Raw genomic sequence first — 20011 nt, 5'->3', positions numbered from 1 at the left:
AATAAAACAATTAAATCACGACGTTTCGGAGGCAACACAAGCTGGTGGAAAAGTCAACGCAGATATTCTGCGTTGACTTTTCCACCTGAAGACGGAAGCTTGTGTTGCCTCCGAAACGTCGTGATTTAATTGTTTTATTTTATCTACGTGACTTTACCGAATAAAACCAAAGAGTAGGATGACCAGAGTTCGCGTGATGATGGTTTTTTTTCTCCTTGACGAGATCAGCAAGGTATTTAGGTTCATTTGTGGCAATCACTTTGCGTTGCGTGTGATGAGTGCAACCTTTTAACTTATCCGTTCGGCCACCGGAAGCCAATGCAACTCGGCGAGCATTGTGGGCACTGGACGGACAGAATTAATTGGTAAGAATTTTGTTTTACCCTTTCTGGCAATAAAACACTTTGTGTTAAGGTGTTAAAGCACCAAACAGAAACCTTTTGCAAGGAAGCATGTCTGCATGTTCAACACACACACAGTACTTGTGGTGAACATGTAAACAAAAACATGCTCTGTTAATAGATGGCATTGTCTTTGCAACTGATTGGCCTACACCAGAGACGGCCTTCTTCATGGCCTAGTCTCACCGGCGTCAGACCAGAGAACGCCAAAGGGCGAACCTTCTCGTTCTCTTGTGCAAAGACTGCATATATAATTATCAGAACATCTTTGTTTGCATGTTCACCACAAGTGTGTGTGGTTAATGCAGACGTGTTTCTTTGCAAAAGGTTTCTGTTCGGTGTTAATGCCACAAATGCTGAAACCAATTCTCATATTTTGACACTGACAAGAAAGGTCCCATGAAGAATGAATTTGGTTCGCGCTGTGAGCAAGCGAGGGAGGGCTGTGCCCAGATTGAACAGGAACTTGGCGCGCCACTGTGCGAGTATTTAGGTGGAATTGTTTAAGCATACCGAGCGTATATACAGTGATATCAGCCCTGTTTGTACATATGAAATGCAACTGGAAATGATACTCACGTCCCAATACAAGAACGGGGCTTTGACTTGCACTTCATTTCAAATACTTTTAGTTAATATATTTTTAGCGCCATGATTTTTGCCTGCAGACAGACTGGCCCCCCACCAGAGGAATGTGGAATTTCCGTGACCAGCTAATCAGGGCCGTCGATGGGGATGTGTGTGTGGTAGTGATGGGCGGTGGCACAGTGGTTAGCGGCGACCCGAGTTTGATTCCCGCTCACGGCCAAAGTCATTTACGAATTTTTGAACAGGTCTTGGATCTGCCCTAGTTCGACTCGGCCTTACACGAGTACCTGGTGCATTGTGTAAACATCAGCACTGTGAAAACAGTGCGGCCGGGCATGTGTATGCACACGTGTGGATGCGTGTGCATGAGTGAATATGTGTACGAGTGTGTGTGCATGTACCTGGGCAGTGTGCTTATGACCAGCTCTGGTTTGGCAGCAGAGGTCAAACTCCGAATCAGTTGAGCGGCATTATCTTCTTGTCAGCTGCGTGATGCTGTATGGAAGCTGCCTGGCCTGTCGCTCCATACGAAAAGCTCCTGGGTTTTCTCGGCCACAGTTATGCCTTCCCTTCTATATACTTGCGAATTGCGGAACTCTTTAAAGGCAAATCTGCGCCTGTTTGAGACATTCCGGTTGGCCTGCCTACGATGTATCTTGGGTTTAACCAGACTGAATTGTGTGAGGAGCTCATAGAACCTTGAAATATCTGGACAGTCCATTGGTGAGCTCCTTTGGTAAGCAAGGCTGCATTAGCTGGGTCACATAGTCTTCATGACCATCCACTGCATGCCCAAGCAGTTTCTGTTTAGCTGGATAGACCACGGGCTACAGAAGAGATGGGCTGATGTGATAGAGGAGGATGTGGAGCTGAGTGGATTTGCCGATGCCTGGTACCAGCAGTGTCAAGATTGGCCTCTGTGGATGAGGCTCGTGAAGGACACTACCGGGCAGTTGGAAGGAGTCACCATCCAACAACAGCGGAGGGCAGAGGAGCGACTCTCACAACGAGCGGAGCGCCGGGCGGCTAAAACGCAGCAATTTGGCACAGGAGGGAGCACAGGTGGTGCATCCGCCAATCATCTCAATCAAACCATGGCACCTGGGTCTGTCCCATGACCTAATGTCAGCGAGCCTTCGACACTTCACGTGGCCTCAGTGCACCTAGCTCGGCATGAGCGCTGTGGTAACATCACCTCTACTTAGTGGCAAATGGCGATTTTTGTTGTGTGGATGCTTATTGTTCAATAGGAAACGCAGCAGCAGCAGCAGTAACTCTCGCTATCGGGATCTGGCTAATCGCATCTCGGGGAGCGCTCGCTGCAGCTTGGCGCGATTAGCACGGTTGTCTATGTACGGTGCGAAAGGAGTTCAACATACATGCATGCGACCATACTTCACCACGCTGGTCAGTGGGGGACCTGCGGGTTAGTGAAAAAGGGGATGGGAGTGGGAGGGGGAGTGACCAGCACCAGTTTAGATATCACTCGCTACTGATGTCAACCGTGGCCTGGAATCATCGGACTCAGGTGGCCGGGGTGCATCGGGCACTAGCACGCAAACCGCTGCACCACCACTCCTGCTCATAGCCTCGTGTAGTTCATTTGTGTTGTGTACGAGCTTCAATCCTGCAATAATAATTATCATAACTCACGTAGCCTCGCCAGCACAATGCTGTGATTTTCGTACGTATGAGTACATAATATATAATCAATAATTTCGTTTTGATATAGAGTCGTTCATGCAAATTTGTTCCCAAAAAACACTTAACATTTGAACCTCGACCCCACCCCCCAGAAAAAATCTCCTGTAACAAAAATGAACAACGATATATGTGTAAACAAAAAAGTTCATGTACGAGGGCACCACGGATCAAACAAAACGCGAGCGAGGAGCGCGGAGGTCGAGAGGAGCGCGGGCCACGTGGGGCGACCGCCGTCGACCAAACGTGAAGCGCCCGGGGGGGTGTGGGGGCGGGGAGCTGCCCGACACGACACCGAGAGCCGTGCCAGGTCCAGGGTCTCGTGGCATTCCAGAGGAAGGGCATCGCCATCTGCCGGCGACGGCCAGGGAGCACGCCCCTGCGCGTCGCAGTGCAGGCGGGGGGCGCCGGTCGCCTATTTGCTCGAGGTCGAGTTGGAGCGGAATGAACGTGCGAGCCCTGGAGTGCACCGCTCTAAGCCAATTATGACCCTGGACGGTCGATACAATGACTACCATTTTCTGGGCAGTCGACAGTGGGTTGGATATTCCTATCTGAAGTCCCACGGCGAATAAATGTTAATAGCCTAGCCTGTTATACAGGAGGACGTGGGTTCGCTCCCTACCCTGACGCCTGTATGTTTGGGGTTTACATGTCTCTCTCTCTCTCCCCCTGTGGTCACGCGCATTTTTCTCCGGGTACACCGGTTTTTCCTTCCACATTTAGAAACATACTTTTTGAGTATTTGACTGCTGTAAATTTCCACGTGATAAACCACTTTGTTGACCGATCATTTGTGACCAGGTCGCTTCTGAAAACGAGATATGTAGCACAGTTGGCCTTATCTGGTAAAATAATAATAATAGTTGAGTTAGTTGATAATGAAATTTTTAAAAAATCACATAGAGCTTTTGAGCACCTGGTGGAATTTCCATATTCCTATGAAAACGACGCGGTCTCTTCTCTTCATGAGCAAATGACCTCTCCTTACGTTTGGGGTTCATTTTACTCACCCTAGAGGGAGAAAATGATGATGTGACTGCTGCTGATGATGAAAACACTGCAGCCGAAGATGATGCTGATACTTATGTTGTATGAGGAGAACGATATACTACTGCTGCCGCTGCTGATGTCGCTGCTGCTGCTGCTGATAATGATGACACTGCTGGTACTGATATTCATGACGCTGTTGCTCATGCTGTTTTTTTCCTGGTATTTCTGCTGCCGATGCTGCAGATTATGACAATCATGGCTTTAACGCTGACTGAATATCTATACAGTACTCGAGACCTCGCATTCATATCCCAGCGCCGTGACACGGATAGCGCGGTCGGATTGGTGACGGGAGAGAAATGTGCGCGTGTATTGTCACCCTAATTTGAAGAACAGACCCTATTTTTTGTTTAAAGTCAGCGAGGATTTATGGCTCACCACCCACCCGGTAAATATTTAATGACCATAAGCAAAGGTGATCTTGCAAATGTTCGAGCATATGCTGTGGCAGCTTCCAGGGCTCCGTTAGGCCACACTGCCGCCGTGTTAAGCCCATCTCGATTCCGGTAAACGCGCTCGACACGGCGGAAGGGGAGGTGGTGAACAAGCCGGGCAGGAGAGTCCGTCAAGGGAGCCTCCCGTTTTTAGATTTCTCGGGGGGTAGAGGGGGGGGGGGATTTAAGTGCGAAATGGGAATCCCAAATCTTGTATGTGGCGTGCGCTTGCCGGTGAGACCCAAAAACCGGTCCAGAGTGCGCCTGCCTATACACTGGGCTGCTGGATCGTCGTGTGCCAGGCAGTCTATAAATCATTGGTAAGGTTTCAAGTAACAAAAAAAAAGCTAAATGTATTTAAATTGTTCTTAATTGCCTCGACGTTATTTTGTTTTTAATTGTGCATTCTTAAAATACAATTGATCGTTTTACCGCCGTGGATGAGTCGAGACACATCTGGAGCTGTGCTTTCCGGTTCGCTGGGTGCAAAGTGGAGCGATGTTCCAGCGCAATCCTGGCCAGCTGGTCCATAAAACCCAACAATTTTAACTATTATATTGGTCTGGAAAGCGAATAGGAGGCCGAAGGATGAAAACATTTCATATTTTTGTGGAGGCACAGCATGGGAGTCTCAATTACTATTTCTCTGGGGGTTTTACAGGCCAGGCACTTTTCCTAAATCTTCTCGCCTCTGTCCACCCACCGGGATAAATGGGTGCACTGCAGTTAGTACTGACGGGTCACGTGTGGTGGGGTAAAGTGTGGGTACCGCCACCTCTCACAGGATGTCTGTTCGGCGTGGAGGAGGAGGCCAAATACCCTGCAGAGGGCCGTTGTGCTGCATGGCACGCGTGGAGCAAAACGTCGGACTTCGTGCACAACAACGCGCAGTGCGATCCGGAACACGCGTGTTGTTGTGGTCCGTGTTGTGGTGCGTGTTGTGATGCGTGTTGTGATGCGTGTTATGGTGATTGTTGTGGTGAGTCTTGTGGTGAGTGTTGTGGTGCGTGTTGCAGTGCTTGTTGTGATGATTGTTTGTGTTGTTTTTGTTGCAGGTAAGCATGGCACCCCGCACTGCATCGGAGCGGATGGTAACACAACGCACCTTAGCTCAGGTAACGTGACCGCTGCACGACAAGCGAGAAGCGAATGATATCGTCACCATCGTCACCCTCGTCACTGTCACCATTGTCATCGTCACCATCGTCACCATCGTCACCATCTTCACCATTGTCACCGTATGTTTAACGTGCTATATAGTTAGTCGACCTGCAGATCATGTGTGGTGGGTTGAAGTGTAGGCATTGCCACCTCTTCCAGTTTGTCTGGCGAGGGTGGATGAAAAGGTCAAATACCCTCAAGAACTCCTTCTAGTTGCAGGCCCCTTTCACAAGCAATGGCGTGATTGATTGCAAATTTCAGGGCTGCATCTTTATGTTTTAACATCTACGGAATACAGGTCTCCCCTGGGACCAGGCTACGTGGGATGCGCCCCATCCTATGAGAGTTTGGAAGCTAAGCAGTTTGTAGCCTGGTTAGTGCTTGTGTAGTGGTCGACTTCACACGGATAACTTCTTTTCTCCGACACCACTTTTATTACAACTCTCCACATTACGCCTGTAACTTCATCATTTCTCTGCTCGCCACAGCTCGCTCGCCGCGCTCCGCTTGTCTCGCTCGCTCCGCTCCCTTCCCTATCTCTCACTGTCTCTCCGCGTCGTCTCTGTCTCTCTCCGTCGCTCGCTGTCTCTGTCTCTTTCCGTCGCTGTCTCTCTCCGTCGCTGTCTCACTCTGTCTCTCCTTCTCACTCTGTATCTCGCTCTCGTTCTGTCTCTGTCTCACTCTGTCTTTGTCCCACTCTGTATCTCTCCCTGTCTCTCCTTGTCTCTGTCTTGTCTCTATCTCTCTCTGTCTCTATCTCGTCTCCGTCTCTCTCTCTCTCTCTGTCTCTCCTTGTCTCTGCCTTGTCTCTATCTTGGCTCTATCTCTCTCTGTCGCTCCTTGTCTCTCCTTGTCTCTGTCTTCTCTCTCCTTGTCTCTATCTCTGTCGCTCCTTGTCTCTGCTCCACTGCTAGCCTGTTCTGTCTCTTGTGTCTTCTCTCCGTCTCTCCCCGACCTGCTTCGTTCCAGTCCCAGCGACAACTCCAACTCCGCTCTCTCGTCCCCTGAATATATCCCCGTTCCCATCGACTACCAATTAATTAGGCGGCGTGCTCAGACGCCTCGTGCCCCTCGCACCTGTCGCTATCACCGACCCCCATCTCCAGACACTTGGGCGCCACTCTGCCCCTGACAACAACACCCGTCCAATCACAGCCATATATCGCATACCAGCTTAATTGGGCCATCTCCCTTTTACCGTTCCCGTTGCCCCTGTATGCGCGTGTTAATCCACTGCACTTGGGTCAGCGACCACCACGCAATGCACTGGTGCTCTAGGCGCCGCTATGGGTGCCATGCGGTTGGCAGCCGAGGCAGTGAGACAAAATCCATTGCTGGACTGCGATCGAAAGGTCGCGAGTTCAAATCCTGGTTCGGAGAGATTGACTCAGATCTTCGTCATCATCTGAAGTCTTCATCATCTTCGTCATCATCATCATCATCATCGTCGTCTCTCTGGAGTCTGTAACAGAGGTAACACTTTGTAGGAAGCCATCAGTGTTCGTCCCCTGGGTAGACTAGTCCCCGTCACGGGAATGTGGAATTTCCAGATGTTGAACTTCTTCCGCACCGTACATAGCCAAGCGTGTTCATGGGAGGTGGCTCAGGACCACCAAAGCAGACTGCTTGCGTGAGCAGTGAGACGCTTTGGCTTGGAACACAGCGCGGGAGTCGGCGCACGGGAAACCGCGGTACGCTCCCACGTCTAAGTGACCCCCTCCGCCTTCGCCGACCCGCGCTGAACCAACGCGGGTGAAGTATGGCGAAATACCCCCCCCCACCACCCTACCCCCCCCCCCCGCCCCCAGCACACGTCAAGTTGCTATCAAAGGCCCAGGAAGCCAGGGGTCAGTCGCGTCCGGCTTGCACGCCCGCGCTGAGAACCCCGCAGGGGGGCTGGGCGGGCGACGCGGAGACGGGATTCACGAACGCGGCCAAGGCCGGCCCTGCCACGGAGAGCGGATTGGCTCGCGGTCGATGGAAGCGCTCGCTCCTCGCGCTGATTGAGGGCATCTGGGGCGGTGAACGGCGTCGCGAGATCGATCGTCGATCTGTTCGCCCCTCGCCTAATCTTGGGCTTGCACCTGGAATTGTTTTATGTTTTCGGTGGAGGGGGGGCGGGGGTGGGGGGGGGGGGCACGTGGAGTGAATTGTTGAAAAATAATAATAGGCTTTACCCTTCCTGGCAGTAAAACTTGTGTTCAGATGTTCAACCCGAGCTATTAATGTGTTGATACTTGCATTCTATCTACTGTTTGCCTTTTGGCATTCTCTGGTCTAGCATTGGTGAGACAAGGCCATGCTCCGATCGAGGAATCCGATGAGCTATGAAGCTCTTTTCCACGGATGTTCAGTAGGGGTGCGGGGTAAGAACGTTACAACAACAAACAGTACAAAAAACACGATAGGAGTGCAAAGTACAAGAAAGGTAAAAAAAAATCACCCAAACACAAACAAATACAACACTAAGCCATCCCCATCCTAGCAGGCAAAGCCCACTGAGGTATTCAATGATTGTTCAGAAGCGACCTGGCCACAAATGATAGCTCAACAAAGTGCCCCATCATTTGGGCATTTATAGCAGCAACATAGTCAGAGCACATTTGTTTGCTTATTTTGGCACAAGTCCGTGTGGTTAACGCAGACTTGATGCCTTGAGGAAAGGTTTCTGTTTGGTGTTTGAACATCTCAACACCTCCTGTTGTATTGCCAGAAAGGTTAAAGCCGATTCGTAGTTTTTTTTGTCATCAATGGATTGTTGCATGGGAATTTTATGATTGATCATTGTTATCTCAGAGATGGACATCAACAAACTATCACGGCCGACGCCTTTGTGCCATCATACCCCCAGCCAGTGCCACCTTCATTCTGCCAGATCCTGCACGTTTTGTGCAGGTCTGTTACAGACCTGCACAATCACCACCGCCGTCTGGCTTTAGGTCTTCTCTTCCCCTTGTTCACCCACCTCTGGGTGTCACTGCAATGCCGGTCTTGGTGACCTGGCCTCCACCACCCTGCACACGCATCCCACCCACCACTACCTCTCCCCCCTGCACCGTGCACTCACGTCCCACCCACCACTACCTCCTCCTCCAAAGAAAAATATCCCCCGTATAGTCTTAGCAGACTGTAGGGGCAAGTGCTGTTAGCGAGCTTACCGATGAAGGCTGCAACGGTACACGAAGGGGTGGGTGGCCAGCACCACGCCCGACCGCCTTTGTCTCCCCAGTGGCGATGTTTACACACCGAACCGGTTGCTCATTTGAGGCTGAGTCAACCTAGGGGAGGCCCAGGTCCGGTTCAGATAATCGTCATTTGGTGTTGGGTGTGAGCGGGACTCGAACCCGGGTCGCCGGGTTCAGCGCTCTAACGGCTACACTACCGCTCCCTCCTCCTGCACCCTACACGCACGCGTCCTACCCATTATCACGACCTCCTCCTGATCTCTTCTACAATACTTCACTGTTGTTGTATTCTGAACCTTCGACTTGCTTATCCTATCCTGCTACGAGATTCCAATGATTTTTTTTGCACGCACGAGCACACCAGAGGTCAGAAGCTTGTTTGCCAAATTGCATTGTTTGAGCTTAGCTCAGTCAGCCCGGCACAACGCTGGTGGTCTTTTAGCACTCGACTGTTACGCCCAAGTTTCCCCGAGTGGCTTAGGCAGTCTGTGAACAAGCACTCCAGCAAAACGATGGACGAGCGGTCATTTCGATTCCACGTTCCCACTCTGGGTGTCTGACTATCCGTAGAGCCACGCCACTGTTGGCTCACCGCACGGTGGTACTTCTTTTATTGAACGGAGCGGGATGATGACGGTTTAACACGTAACTAGAATAGTACATGTTGTGGATTTACTCTCCATCACACCGGTGTGTGCTCAACTAGTAACGAATTGGCACGTTTTATTTTCATGCTAACCTCGCTAATTGGCTGTGTCCGGGTGGTGGCTGGTTCAACGACACATTTTATACTTCTAACCCAAAACACCTCTATTACATGATAATAACATCGGCTAATTCAACTTAAATTGAAACTCACAACGTTCCAATTATTGACTTAAAGCTTTCGTGACTGCAGGAATTCATATTCTTTGGGTCTTTCGGTCAAGTCACGTAGATAGAAAAAAAATAATAACAATAAAATGATAAAATAATTTTTTTATAAAGTGAATAAAAAATCATACAAATATCACGACGTTTCGATCGCAACACAATCAATCGTCATCTTTTCTCCTGATGACGATTGCTTGTGTTGCGATCACAACGTCGTGATGTTTTTTTCTCTTTAATATTTTTATATTCACTTTATTTTCATCTATTATTTTTATTGTTATTATTTTTTCTATCTACGTGACTCTACCGAAAGACCCAAAGAATACGAGTTACAATTGTTTCAAAGCCATTAACTGATTGATGTAAAAATACGTAGCGACTTGTACTTTCGCGCCCTTTTAAAGGCTATTCGTAAACAAGTTTTGTCAAAATATGCTCCGTGCGTAACAGAAAAAAAAATCAAAGGTGGAGCCCTGCAAGTTCTCTGCTCACGTCCCTACTGGTGGAAGTGCCTGCACTAAGAGGGTGCTCCAGAGGGTATATTGGCCAACTCTCTAATGCTGGCCATTGACTGACTGCGGCGAACCCATTTATTCTGCTGGGTGGACGGAGGCCCCCCCACTGGATATCTGTGAAAAAGAGCTTCACAGCTCATCGGATCTCTCCGGGGGCGAATAAAGAGGTGATTTAAGAAACTTGGATGATTGAATTGAACCGGCGACCTCTTGATTACAGAGCCCAGCATGCTGACCGTGCCTCCACTTGAGAAGACGCCTGGCTACGGTGACAATGATGTCACGTCACGTTTCCAGAAAGTCTCAAAGTCTTTTGCCAGAGGATCCCTGCCTAAGGATGCGCGGTCTCTTCCCGTTTTTGCACAAAAACAACAACAGCAGCGAGACAGTCCCAGACCACACCAATATAACACCACAGCAGCGGTCCCTCAACACAATGGCGCATTAACATTGAGCTATCGACACTACACAGGTACGGATCAAAGTTACAAATCACGCAAATGTGACTTGCGTCATTGTTTTTGGGGGGGGGGGGAGGGAGGGGGTTAGATTGCGTGAATATAATTGTGTCGTTAACCGGATAATGCTCAAATGCCCCCACAGATGGGTTCACAAACCCGCGTGCTGGGCCACCATCCTGTGGCCACTCCAAAGCCCAGTAGGATTGGTTGGGAATTTCACAAATCTCCCACGTGGTCCACCAACCCTTTGTCTGGAAAGCGCTGGATTGCAGACAGTCATAGCAACCACACCGGGCTGAGCCACTGTGGACAATGACAAAGATCCTCCGTTTAGCCGTAACAGACTGTTGGGGCAAGTGCTGTTAGCGAGTAGCACCTATGAAAGTCGTCACGGCACACGAGGTGGTGCGTGACCAGCCCCACGCCCGACTGCCTCTATCTCCCCAGTGGCGATGTTTACTACAAATCGCAGCAGGTATTCATTTGAGACTGAGTCGACCTAGAGGAGACCCAGCACGGGTTCAGTTAATCGTCATTGGCGCTGGCTGTGAGCGGGAAATCGAACACGGACCGCCGAGTTCATTGCGCGGCACACTCACCACTACACAACTGCTCCCCCACACACACGCACACAGAGACATGCACACACAATCGCCGGCAACCGCTTTGGATTTCCACCCTAATCTCTGGCAAATCCCTGCCGGCGCCCGGCAATCAGCAGAACGTGTGCCCAGTCACGTCTCCCTCTGACGAGTAATCTCCGTAAAAGTGGGGGTTGCTAAGAATAAGGCGATAGGATGATGGGAAATTTTTCTTCGCCGGTGTTCCCGAACTTTTTTCCCCTTTGCATTTATATGGAAGGTAAATCACGTGCAGTGCTCTATCCCGCTGGTTGTCACTGTTGGTTGGAGCACCGCGCCCGCAGTCGGAAGGTCGCGAGTTCAATTCCTGGTTGGAGATTGCCCCAGCGAATCGGCATCATTAACACGTCGGCTTTCGCGACCAACACGAATGTCGCTGTTGCCTGATGATGCTGGTTGTAATTACCGGCGAAACTTCATACTCATGTTGTAAATGTTGTGGGTTTACTCTCCAACACACCGGTGTGCTGTACTAGTAACGAATTGGCACGTTTTGTTTATGTGACAACCCTTACTCATTGGCTGTGTCAGGCGGTGGCGGGTTTAACGACACATTTATATTTACGCAATATAACAAACATTTTTTTCTTATGGATGATGCATCATCATCATCCTCGTTTCTCTAGAGTCCACGAAATAAGTAGCACTTTGTAGGCATTCATCGGTATTCATTCTTTGGATGGACTAGTCCCTGTTATCGGAATGTGGAATTTCCACAACTGGGACTGCTAAAAGCTACGAACGCCACTCTATTGCTTGTGTCAGTAGAGAGACACCGTTGACTTTGAACACCTATTTATTTTACCTGTTTTTATGTCACCAGGAAAGGCCCACTGAGCTGTATAGCTCTTTTACAGAAGCGACCTGGCCACAAATAATAGCTCAACGAAGTGGCTTATCATCACGTGGAAATTTGTAGCATCCAAATACTCTAGAAACGCGTGTTTCTAAATGTGGAGGGATAAACCAGAGGATGCGGATACAAATCCACGCGACCACGGGGAGAGACACGCAAAGTCCAAATATACAACAGGCATCGTCAGGGTCGGGATTGAACCCACGACCCCCCGTATACCAGGGGAGGTAGTTAACATCTCACTACCGTGGGTGCCCCAGTATGGGAGTTCGTGCACGGTACTGTACTACGCTGCCACGTCCATGCGACCCACCTTCACCAAATCCCCACTGACCAGCGTGGTGAAGTGGTCAAATAGCCCCGCATGTCGTTCGGCGTGATGTCCATACATTTCGCTCCACATCCTCGGATCTTCTCTGGGTACCGAATTCAACTTACATCTGAGAGCGAATCAACTCATTAGCTTAATCTTGAAAATACCAAACGTGGGATTACATTAAGTTCCTCCGAAAGCATCAAATGAATCTGTCGTCAGGTACCGATTACATTTCACAAGGCACCCTACCGCAAATCTTCCGATGTTAGAAAGGCACTGGAGCTGTTCACTTTTAAATCATCGAGATTGATAACTCATTTCTGGAGAACGGCTTGTTGTGTTTAGTTTGTCGTCCCTACCCCGCACCTCCAGTTAGCGCGGTTGGCTACGTACGCTGCGAAAGACGTTCAACATACAGTGAGGGAAAAAAAAGTATTTGATCCCCTGCTGATTTTAGTACGTTTGCCCACTGAAAAAGAAATGGTCAGTCTATAATTTTAATGGTAGGTTTATTTGAACAGTGAGAGACAGAATATCAACAAAAAAATCCAGAAAAACGCATGCCAAAAATGTTATCAATTGATTTGCATTTTAACGAGGGAAATAAGTATTTGACCCCCTCTCAATCAGAACGATTTCTGGCTCCCAGGTGTCTTTTATACAGGTAACGAGCTGAGATTAGGAGCACACTCTTAAAGGGAGTGCTCCTAATCTCAGCTTGTTACCTGTAAAAAAGACACCTGTCCACAGAAGCAATCAATCAATCAGATTCCAAACTCTCCACCATGGCCAAGACCAAAGAGCTCTCCAAGGATGTCAGGGACAAGATTGTAGACCTACACAAGGCTGGAATGGGCTACAAGACCATTGCCAAGCAGCTTGGTGAGAAGGTGAGAACAGTTGGTGCGATTATTCGCAAATGGAAGAAACACAAAAGAACTGTCAATCTCCCTCGGCCTGGGGATCCATGCAAGATCTCACCTCGTGGAGTTGCAATGATCATGATAACGGTGAGAAATCAGCCCAGAACTACACAGGAGGATCTTGCCCATGGTTTCAAGGCAGCTGGGACCATAGTTACCAAGAAAACAATTGGTAACACACTACGCCGTGAAGGACTGAAATCCTGCAGCGCCCGCAAGGTCCCCCTACTCAAGAAAGCACATATACATGCCCGTCTGAAGTTTGCCAATGAACATCTGAATGATTCAGAGGACAACTGGATGAAAGTGTTGTGGTCAGATGAGACCAAAATGGAGCTCTTTGGCATCAACTCAACTCGCCGTGTTTGGAGGAGTAATGCTGCCTATGACCCCAAGAACACAATCCCCACCGTCAAACATGGAGGTGGAAACATTATGCTTTGGGGGTGTTTTTCTGCTAAGGGGACAGGACAACTTCACCGCATGAAAGGGACGATGGACGGGGCCATGTACCGTCAAATCTTGGCTGAGAACCTCCTTCCCTCGGCCAGGGCATTTAAAATGGGTCGTGGATGGGTATTCCAGCATGACAATGACCCAAAACACACGGCCAAGGCAACATAGGAGTGGCTCAAGAAGAAGCACATTAAGGTCCTGGAGTGGCCTAGCCAGTCTCCAGACCTTAATCCCATAGAAAATCTGTGGATGGAGCTGAAGGTTCGAGTTGCCAAACGTCAGCCTCGAAACCTTAATGACTTGGAGAAGATCTGCAAAGAGGAGTGGGACAAAATCCCTCCTGAGATGTGTGCAAACCTGGTGGCCAACTACAAGAAACGTCTGACCTCTGTGATTGCCAACAAGGGTTTTGCCACCAAGTACTAAGTCATGTTTTGCAGAGGGGTCAAATACTTATTTCCCTCATTAAAATGCAAATCAATTCATAACATTTTTGACATGCGTTTTTCTGGATTTTGTTGTTATTCTGTCTCTCATTGTTCAAATGAACCTACCATTAAAATTATAGACTGATCATTTCTTTGTCAGTGGGCAAACGTACAAAATCAGCAGGGGATCAAATATTTTTTCCCTCAATGTATGTACAACATACATACAACATACATACAACATACAAACGACATACATACAACACTGCATTTGACTGCATGGGATAATTGCTGTATCCACCTGTTCTTCTGAATCACATTATTATTATAATTATATAATCCAATGAGCATACAAAGCCCTTGCAGGGCAATGTTTGCGATCATTATTGAGTTTCCTTTGCGCGTTTTATTTTATTATCCCGCTTTGCACCGTGACCTCGTGCAACTCTTTCATTATCATATTTATTGGCTGGGAATTTCTGTGATGTGCATTAAGGCCACCGGATGAGTGTTGGGGGGAATTCTCGGACAACCTTGAAGGCGAGCGTGGCCTCGCAACTCCTCGGGAAAACAGGTCTCGACAACTAACGCCATCAAAAGGCCATCGCTGGGTGGATTAGGAGCGACACGTTAACCTGGTCTGTACATTGAACAGTATCACCAGATTATCCCGTCGTCATTCAGGGCTCAGCAAATTCCGTCTCATCACGGCCGTTCGCGTTGGCCATTGGTTGGCATCGTCGCGCTTGGCGATCGTCATCACTGCTCACTGTCCTCGTTGACTGACTCGGAATTAAAAAAAAGTAAAAAATCTACACCGACGAATGATCCCGCCACAAATTTTGTCGCGAAAGTCGACGCCGATTCGGAAGCTCATCATTTGCCCCTGCGCAAGCCACTGAGACGCTGATACAGACGTTAGTTCAAGTCGGGATATTTAGCCACCTGTAGTTAAACGGGGCTCTGAAATGTAGTGCGTTGGTGGTCTCAGCCCAGTCTCAGACGACAGCGTATCGCTCAACGCAGGAGATCGCTCGGTACAGGAGATCGCTGGATACAGGAGACTGCAATGTACAAGAGACCGCTCGGCAGTGGTTTTTGCAGTGGCGAGAAACCAAACTGAGTTTATCGAGCATAAAGCGCAGTTGTTTCCGCTTTGGGCCATCCCACAATTTTGGCTAATTCCCGAATTTTAGCGTTTTTTTTTGCGGCAACAGCCGTACGTAAATGAGAAAATACGCGGTCGTTCCACAGTCGTTTCGCAGACGGCCCATCCTTCTGCCCTGCTGCCAACCAAAGGTGGTCGAATAACGGGTGGCCAATCGTCGACTTGAACAAGGCCCACCCTGGGGCTGCACGTTCCACTTCACAAGTGAGTGGGACGAATTCAATGTTTTAATATAATCCCAGTGAGAGTGCACTGGGATTCATTCTCCCCCCCCACCCTCTGCGACTAGAGGGAGAGTTTTTTTTTTAATACATTTGTCAAATGTCACAGCAGCCAGCGAGTCTCCCTGCTCAAACAAGCGTGGCGCAGCTGTCATCTCCATTGGCTGACCTCAGCCAATGGTCGATATTCCTCATTCCTATGGCAGGGTTCAGTCGACATATATTTTTTCCAAGTAGAATACTACTTTATGTTGCGGGAAAATCTACAGCGTTTATCCCTTGGATGGACTCTCCCTCGTCATGGAAATGTGGAATTTCTACCACGAGCTCTGGGCTACCCGTTACCTAAAGCAGGGTGCCCACTTGAGTTGATGGCATTGTGTTTGTTATGCTCAGTCACGTGATCGAGTTGCCACCTGAGCTACAAAAACCCAGGCTGCATCATGGGAATGATGAATACTATATGTCACAATAGCAGAACGGTTCGCAACTACATGTGAATGTCTTGGGCTTGAATGGCGCATTATCTAATTTATTATTATTTTTGTTACACAACTGACAAATGCCGTGACTCTGAATGTTTCCGGGGAGACTCACAGACTTCCCAAGGGTGGCAGCTGCCTCCTCAGCAAGGGGGCGATCCTGGGGAAACCATAGGACGGATAGGCAAAAACCACATCGCGCATCCACGTTGGTATCTCATTCGGTATCCAGGATCATCGCTCTCGCTTCTGCAGGAGCCGGACGAGTTCGCGAAGTTGGCACAACGTCGCTGTGAAACCGGCGCTGCGACATCGCGAGTACGTGCAATTAGATCCATCTCGCTGGCCATTCATCAATATAACGCTGCTCTGACTTCTATATTTTTTTATTAATTGAGATTATAATTGGGTGGTCGTGGTTGCATCCTGTAACTGTCGTGTTTCTTACTCTAAATCGGCACAGTACGGACACGCACGTGTGTCGGTGCGTTCCGTGTGAACGTCTGCGTGTGAACGTCTGCGTGTGAACGTCTGCGTGTGAACGTCTGCGTGTGAACGTCTGCGTGTGAACGTCTGCGTGTGCAAGCGGGGAGCGGTGGCGCAGCTGTCCGCGCGCCGCACGTCCAGCCCTGGCCAACCACCCGAGTTTCAGATTCTCGCTCACGGCCAACGCCAGTGTGACGATTATCCGAACCGGTCCTGGGCCTCCTCCTCCCCCTAGGTCGAATCAGCCTCAAATGGGTGCCTTGTGTAGCGGTGTGTGTAGACATCATCACGCGGGAGACAAAGGCGGACCGGGCGTTGGCGCTGGCCGCCCATCCGCTCCGCGTGCCGCGCCGGCCACCATTGAGCGCTGCTCGCTAACGGCGCTTGCCCCCAACAGTCTGTTAAGGCTATTCGGGGGTTATTTGTCTCGGTGCGCGCGTGCGAGTACATTTTTGCAGCGTTAACTGTAATGGAACTCAAAGTCTCGCGCGCTGCTGACATCCAAGCAGAATGACCAATGCAGGCAGCCGAGCGTAAAATTAGAAATTTAAGAATAAAAAAATCATCTCCGTAAGCTCCAACGCGCACATTCAGGCCCTTTTCTCCCTGTGTCACCGATTCAGCACAACAAAGGGATGGGTCTTTCAGAATGATGACGGATCGCTCCGCGCGCGCGCGCCCGCGTTGTGCACGTGCGCGTCACGCACATCTTAATGGGCTGCCTTGCCGCCTCGTGCCAAGCTGTATCTTGGCGGAAGAAATCACGTCAGCGCAGAGAGCTGCTAAGAGTCATTATGTGCGGCAAATATTTGTAAAATATTTAAATGAGGCTATTAATAATAATTTTTCACCGACGCGGAAAGGACTCGCAACAGAATCTCAAAACGTTCCCTTTCACCGCAAGAAATCCCACTTGAGACGCTCGATCGGTTTCTTCCCGCGCATGGACCGATTGGACACAAGGAATTTGGATCGTGTCGTGTCGGGTGCAGATTCGACATGTACAACACGACGCGGCTTCGCGACCACGCAAATCCACGCGTTCGCAAAGCTGGGCTGGTTTTCGCCGAGGTCGCACCGTGTCGGACCGATGAGCCAGCACCGCTGGCATTGCGACCAGATTTTAAACCACCGCTGATTCAACCGGCTTCCATCTGGTGCAGTGAGTCCATGGCCTCAACCTGATTTCGGGCGCCGTGGTGGTGAAATGTCATCTCCCTCGCCTGGTATGAAGGAGGCCGTGGGTTCGATCCCGACCCTGATGCCTGCTGCATATTTGGAGTGTGCATGATCTTTCTTTCTCTCTCCGGGTCCATGTTTAGAATCAACATCACGCGTCTAGAGTATTTGGCTGCTATAAATTTCCACGCGATGAGCCGCTTCGTTGGGCAATCATTTGTGGCCAGGTGGCTTCTGAAAAAGAGCTGTGCAGCTTTAGTGGGCTTTACCTGATCAATAAAATGCTTTTCATTACCGACGATTACACAATCAATCCCCATCGCATTAAACTTGGGTTTTAATTAAGCTGAAAATATCAGTTTTATTTCCCTGCTAGGAACAGTCTCTGTAAAGCACACAGAAAGTGTGCCCACCACCTCGTGCTTTTGGTCTTAGCCAGGTTGCCCAACTGTCTCCTGGAATATTTGGCCAACCCCAATCCCGCAACCCCCCACCACCACCCACCCCGACCTTGCTCCCTCCCACCACCACCCACCTCGACCTTGCCCCCTCTCCACCACCCATCCCCCCCAACAGCAGGTGCAGTGGGGGCAGAGAAATGTTTTCCAGAGTTCAGCCACAAACAGCCCCGGCTGAAATCATGTTAAAATTGCATTTTCATTGAAAAGTGCTAGGCAGAGATGACCTCCCAAGCGAACTGCTGCAGGGGAGAGTGGTGATTTTTGTGCAGGCTGCCCTACAGTGAGGGAAAAAAGTATTTGATCCCCTGCTGATTTTGTACGTTTGCCCACTGACAAAGAAATGATCAGTCTATAATTTTAATGGTAGGTTTATTTGAACAGTGAGAGACAGAATAACAACAACAAAATCCAGAAAAAAGCATGTTAAAAAATGTTAAAAATAAATTGATTTGCATTTTAATGAGGGAAATAAGTATTTGACCCCTCTGCAAAACATGACTTAGTATTTGGTGGCAAAATCCTTGTTGGCAATCACAGAGGTCAGACGTTTCTTGTAGTTGGCCACCAGGTTTGCACACATCTCAGGAGGGATTTTGTCCCACTCCTCTTTGCAGATCTTCTCCAAGTCATTAACGTTTTGAGGCTGGCGTTTGGCAACTCGAACCTTCAGCTCCTTCCACAGATTTTCTATGGGATTAAGGTCTGGAGACTGGCTAGGCCACTCCAGGACCTTAATGTGCTTCTTCTTGAGCCACTTCTTTGTTGCCTTGGCCGTGTGTTTTGGGTCATTGTCATGCTGGAATACCCATCCACGACCCATTTTCAATGCCCTGGCTGAGGGAAGGAGGTTCTCACCCAAGATTTGACGGTACATGACCCCGTCCATCGTCCCTTTGATGCGGTGAAGTTATCCTGTCCCCTGAGCAGAAAAACACCCCCAAAGCATAATGTTTCCACCTCCATGTTTGACGGTGGGGATGGTGTTCTTGGGGTCATAGGCAGCATTCCTCCTCCAAACACGGCGAGTTGAGTTGATACCAAAGAGCTCCATTTTGGTCTCATCTGACCACAACACTTTAACTCAGTTGTCCTCTGAATCATTCAGGTGTTCATTGGCAAACTTCAGACGGGCATGTATATGTGCTTTCTTGAGCAGGGGGACCTTGCGGGCACTGCAGAATTTCTGTCCTTCACGGCGTAGTGTGTTACCAATTGTTTTCTTGGTGACTATGGCCCCAGCTGCCTTGAGATCATTGACATGATCCTCCCGTGTAGTTCTGGGCTGATTCCTCACCGTTCTCATGATCATTGCAACTCCACGAGGTGAGATCTTGCATGGAGCCCCAGCCCGAGGGAGATTTACAGTTCTTTTGTGTTTCTTCCATTTGCGAATAATCGCACCAACTGTTGTCACCTTCTCATCAACCTGCTTGGCAATGATCTTGTAGCCCATTCCAGCCTTGTGTGGGTCTACAATCTTGTCCCTGACATCCTTGGAGAGCTCTTTGGTCTTGGCCATGGTGGAGAGTTTGGAATCTGATTGATTGATTGCTTCTGTGCACAGGTGTCTTTTATACAGGTAACAAGCTGAGATCAGGAGCACTCCCTTTAAGAGTGTGCTCCTAATTTCAGCTCGTTACCTGTATAAATGACACCTGGGAGCCAGAAATCTTTCTGATTGAGAGAGGGTTAAATACTTATTTCCCTCATTAAAATGCAAATCAATTAATAACATTTTTGACATGTGTTTTTCTGGATTTTCTTGTTGTTATTATGTCTCTCACTGTTCAAATAAACCTACCATTAAAATTATAGACTGACCATTTCTTTGTCAGTGGGCAAACGTACAAAATCAGCAGGGGATCAAATACTTTTTTCCCTCACTGTACGTGATGTAATCACAACCACCTAGACCACAGGAAGGGTTCTCCAGGATCGGAAGCATTGCCTAGTCCCCCTATTTAAGAAGGGGGGACCACACAGACTGTAACAACTACAAGGGCATCTCCCTGCTCAGTGTAA

General features: G+C 49.1%; 1 protein-coding gene across 5 annotated transcripts in view; it reads left to right on the top strand.

Moving 5' to 3' along the window:
* The window catches only part of LOC116953335 (uncharacterized), a 361549-nt gene that overhangs the window by 220809 nt on the left and 120729 nt on the right, over positions 1–20011 (top strand). For 4 of the 5 annotated variants that reach the window (XM_032973442.2, XM_032973444.2, XM_032973441.2 and 1 more), the window contains exon 2: positions 5233–5292. The exons of the other annotated variant lie outside the window; for it this stretch is intronic. In XM_032973442.2, coding sequence (XP_032829333.2) covers positions 5233–5292 — 60 coding nt within the window. The remainder of the gene's footprint in view (positions 1–5232; positions 5293–20011) is intronic. 5 annotated transcript variants of the gene reach the window in all.

This window comes from Petromyzon marinus, chromosome 51, assembly GCF_048934315.1.
Source record: "Petromyzon marinus isolate PM22_M1 ecotype Great Lakes invasive population chromosome 51, UKy_Petmar_22M1.pri1.0, whole genome shotgun sequence".
In the NCBI taxonomy this organism is placed as follows: Eukaryota; Metazoa; Chordata; class Hyperoartia; order Petromyzontiformes; family Petromyzontidae; genus Petromyzon; species Petromyzon marinus.
This window is presented reverse-complemented; position numbering and strand designations above follow the sequence as displayed.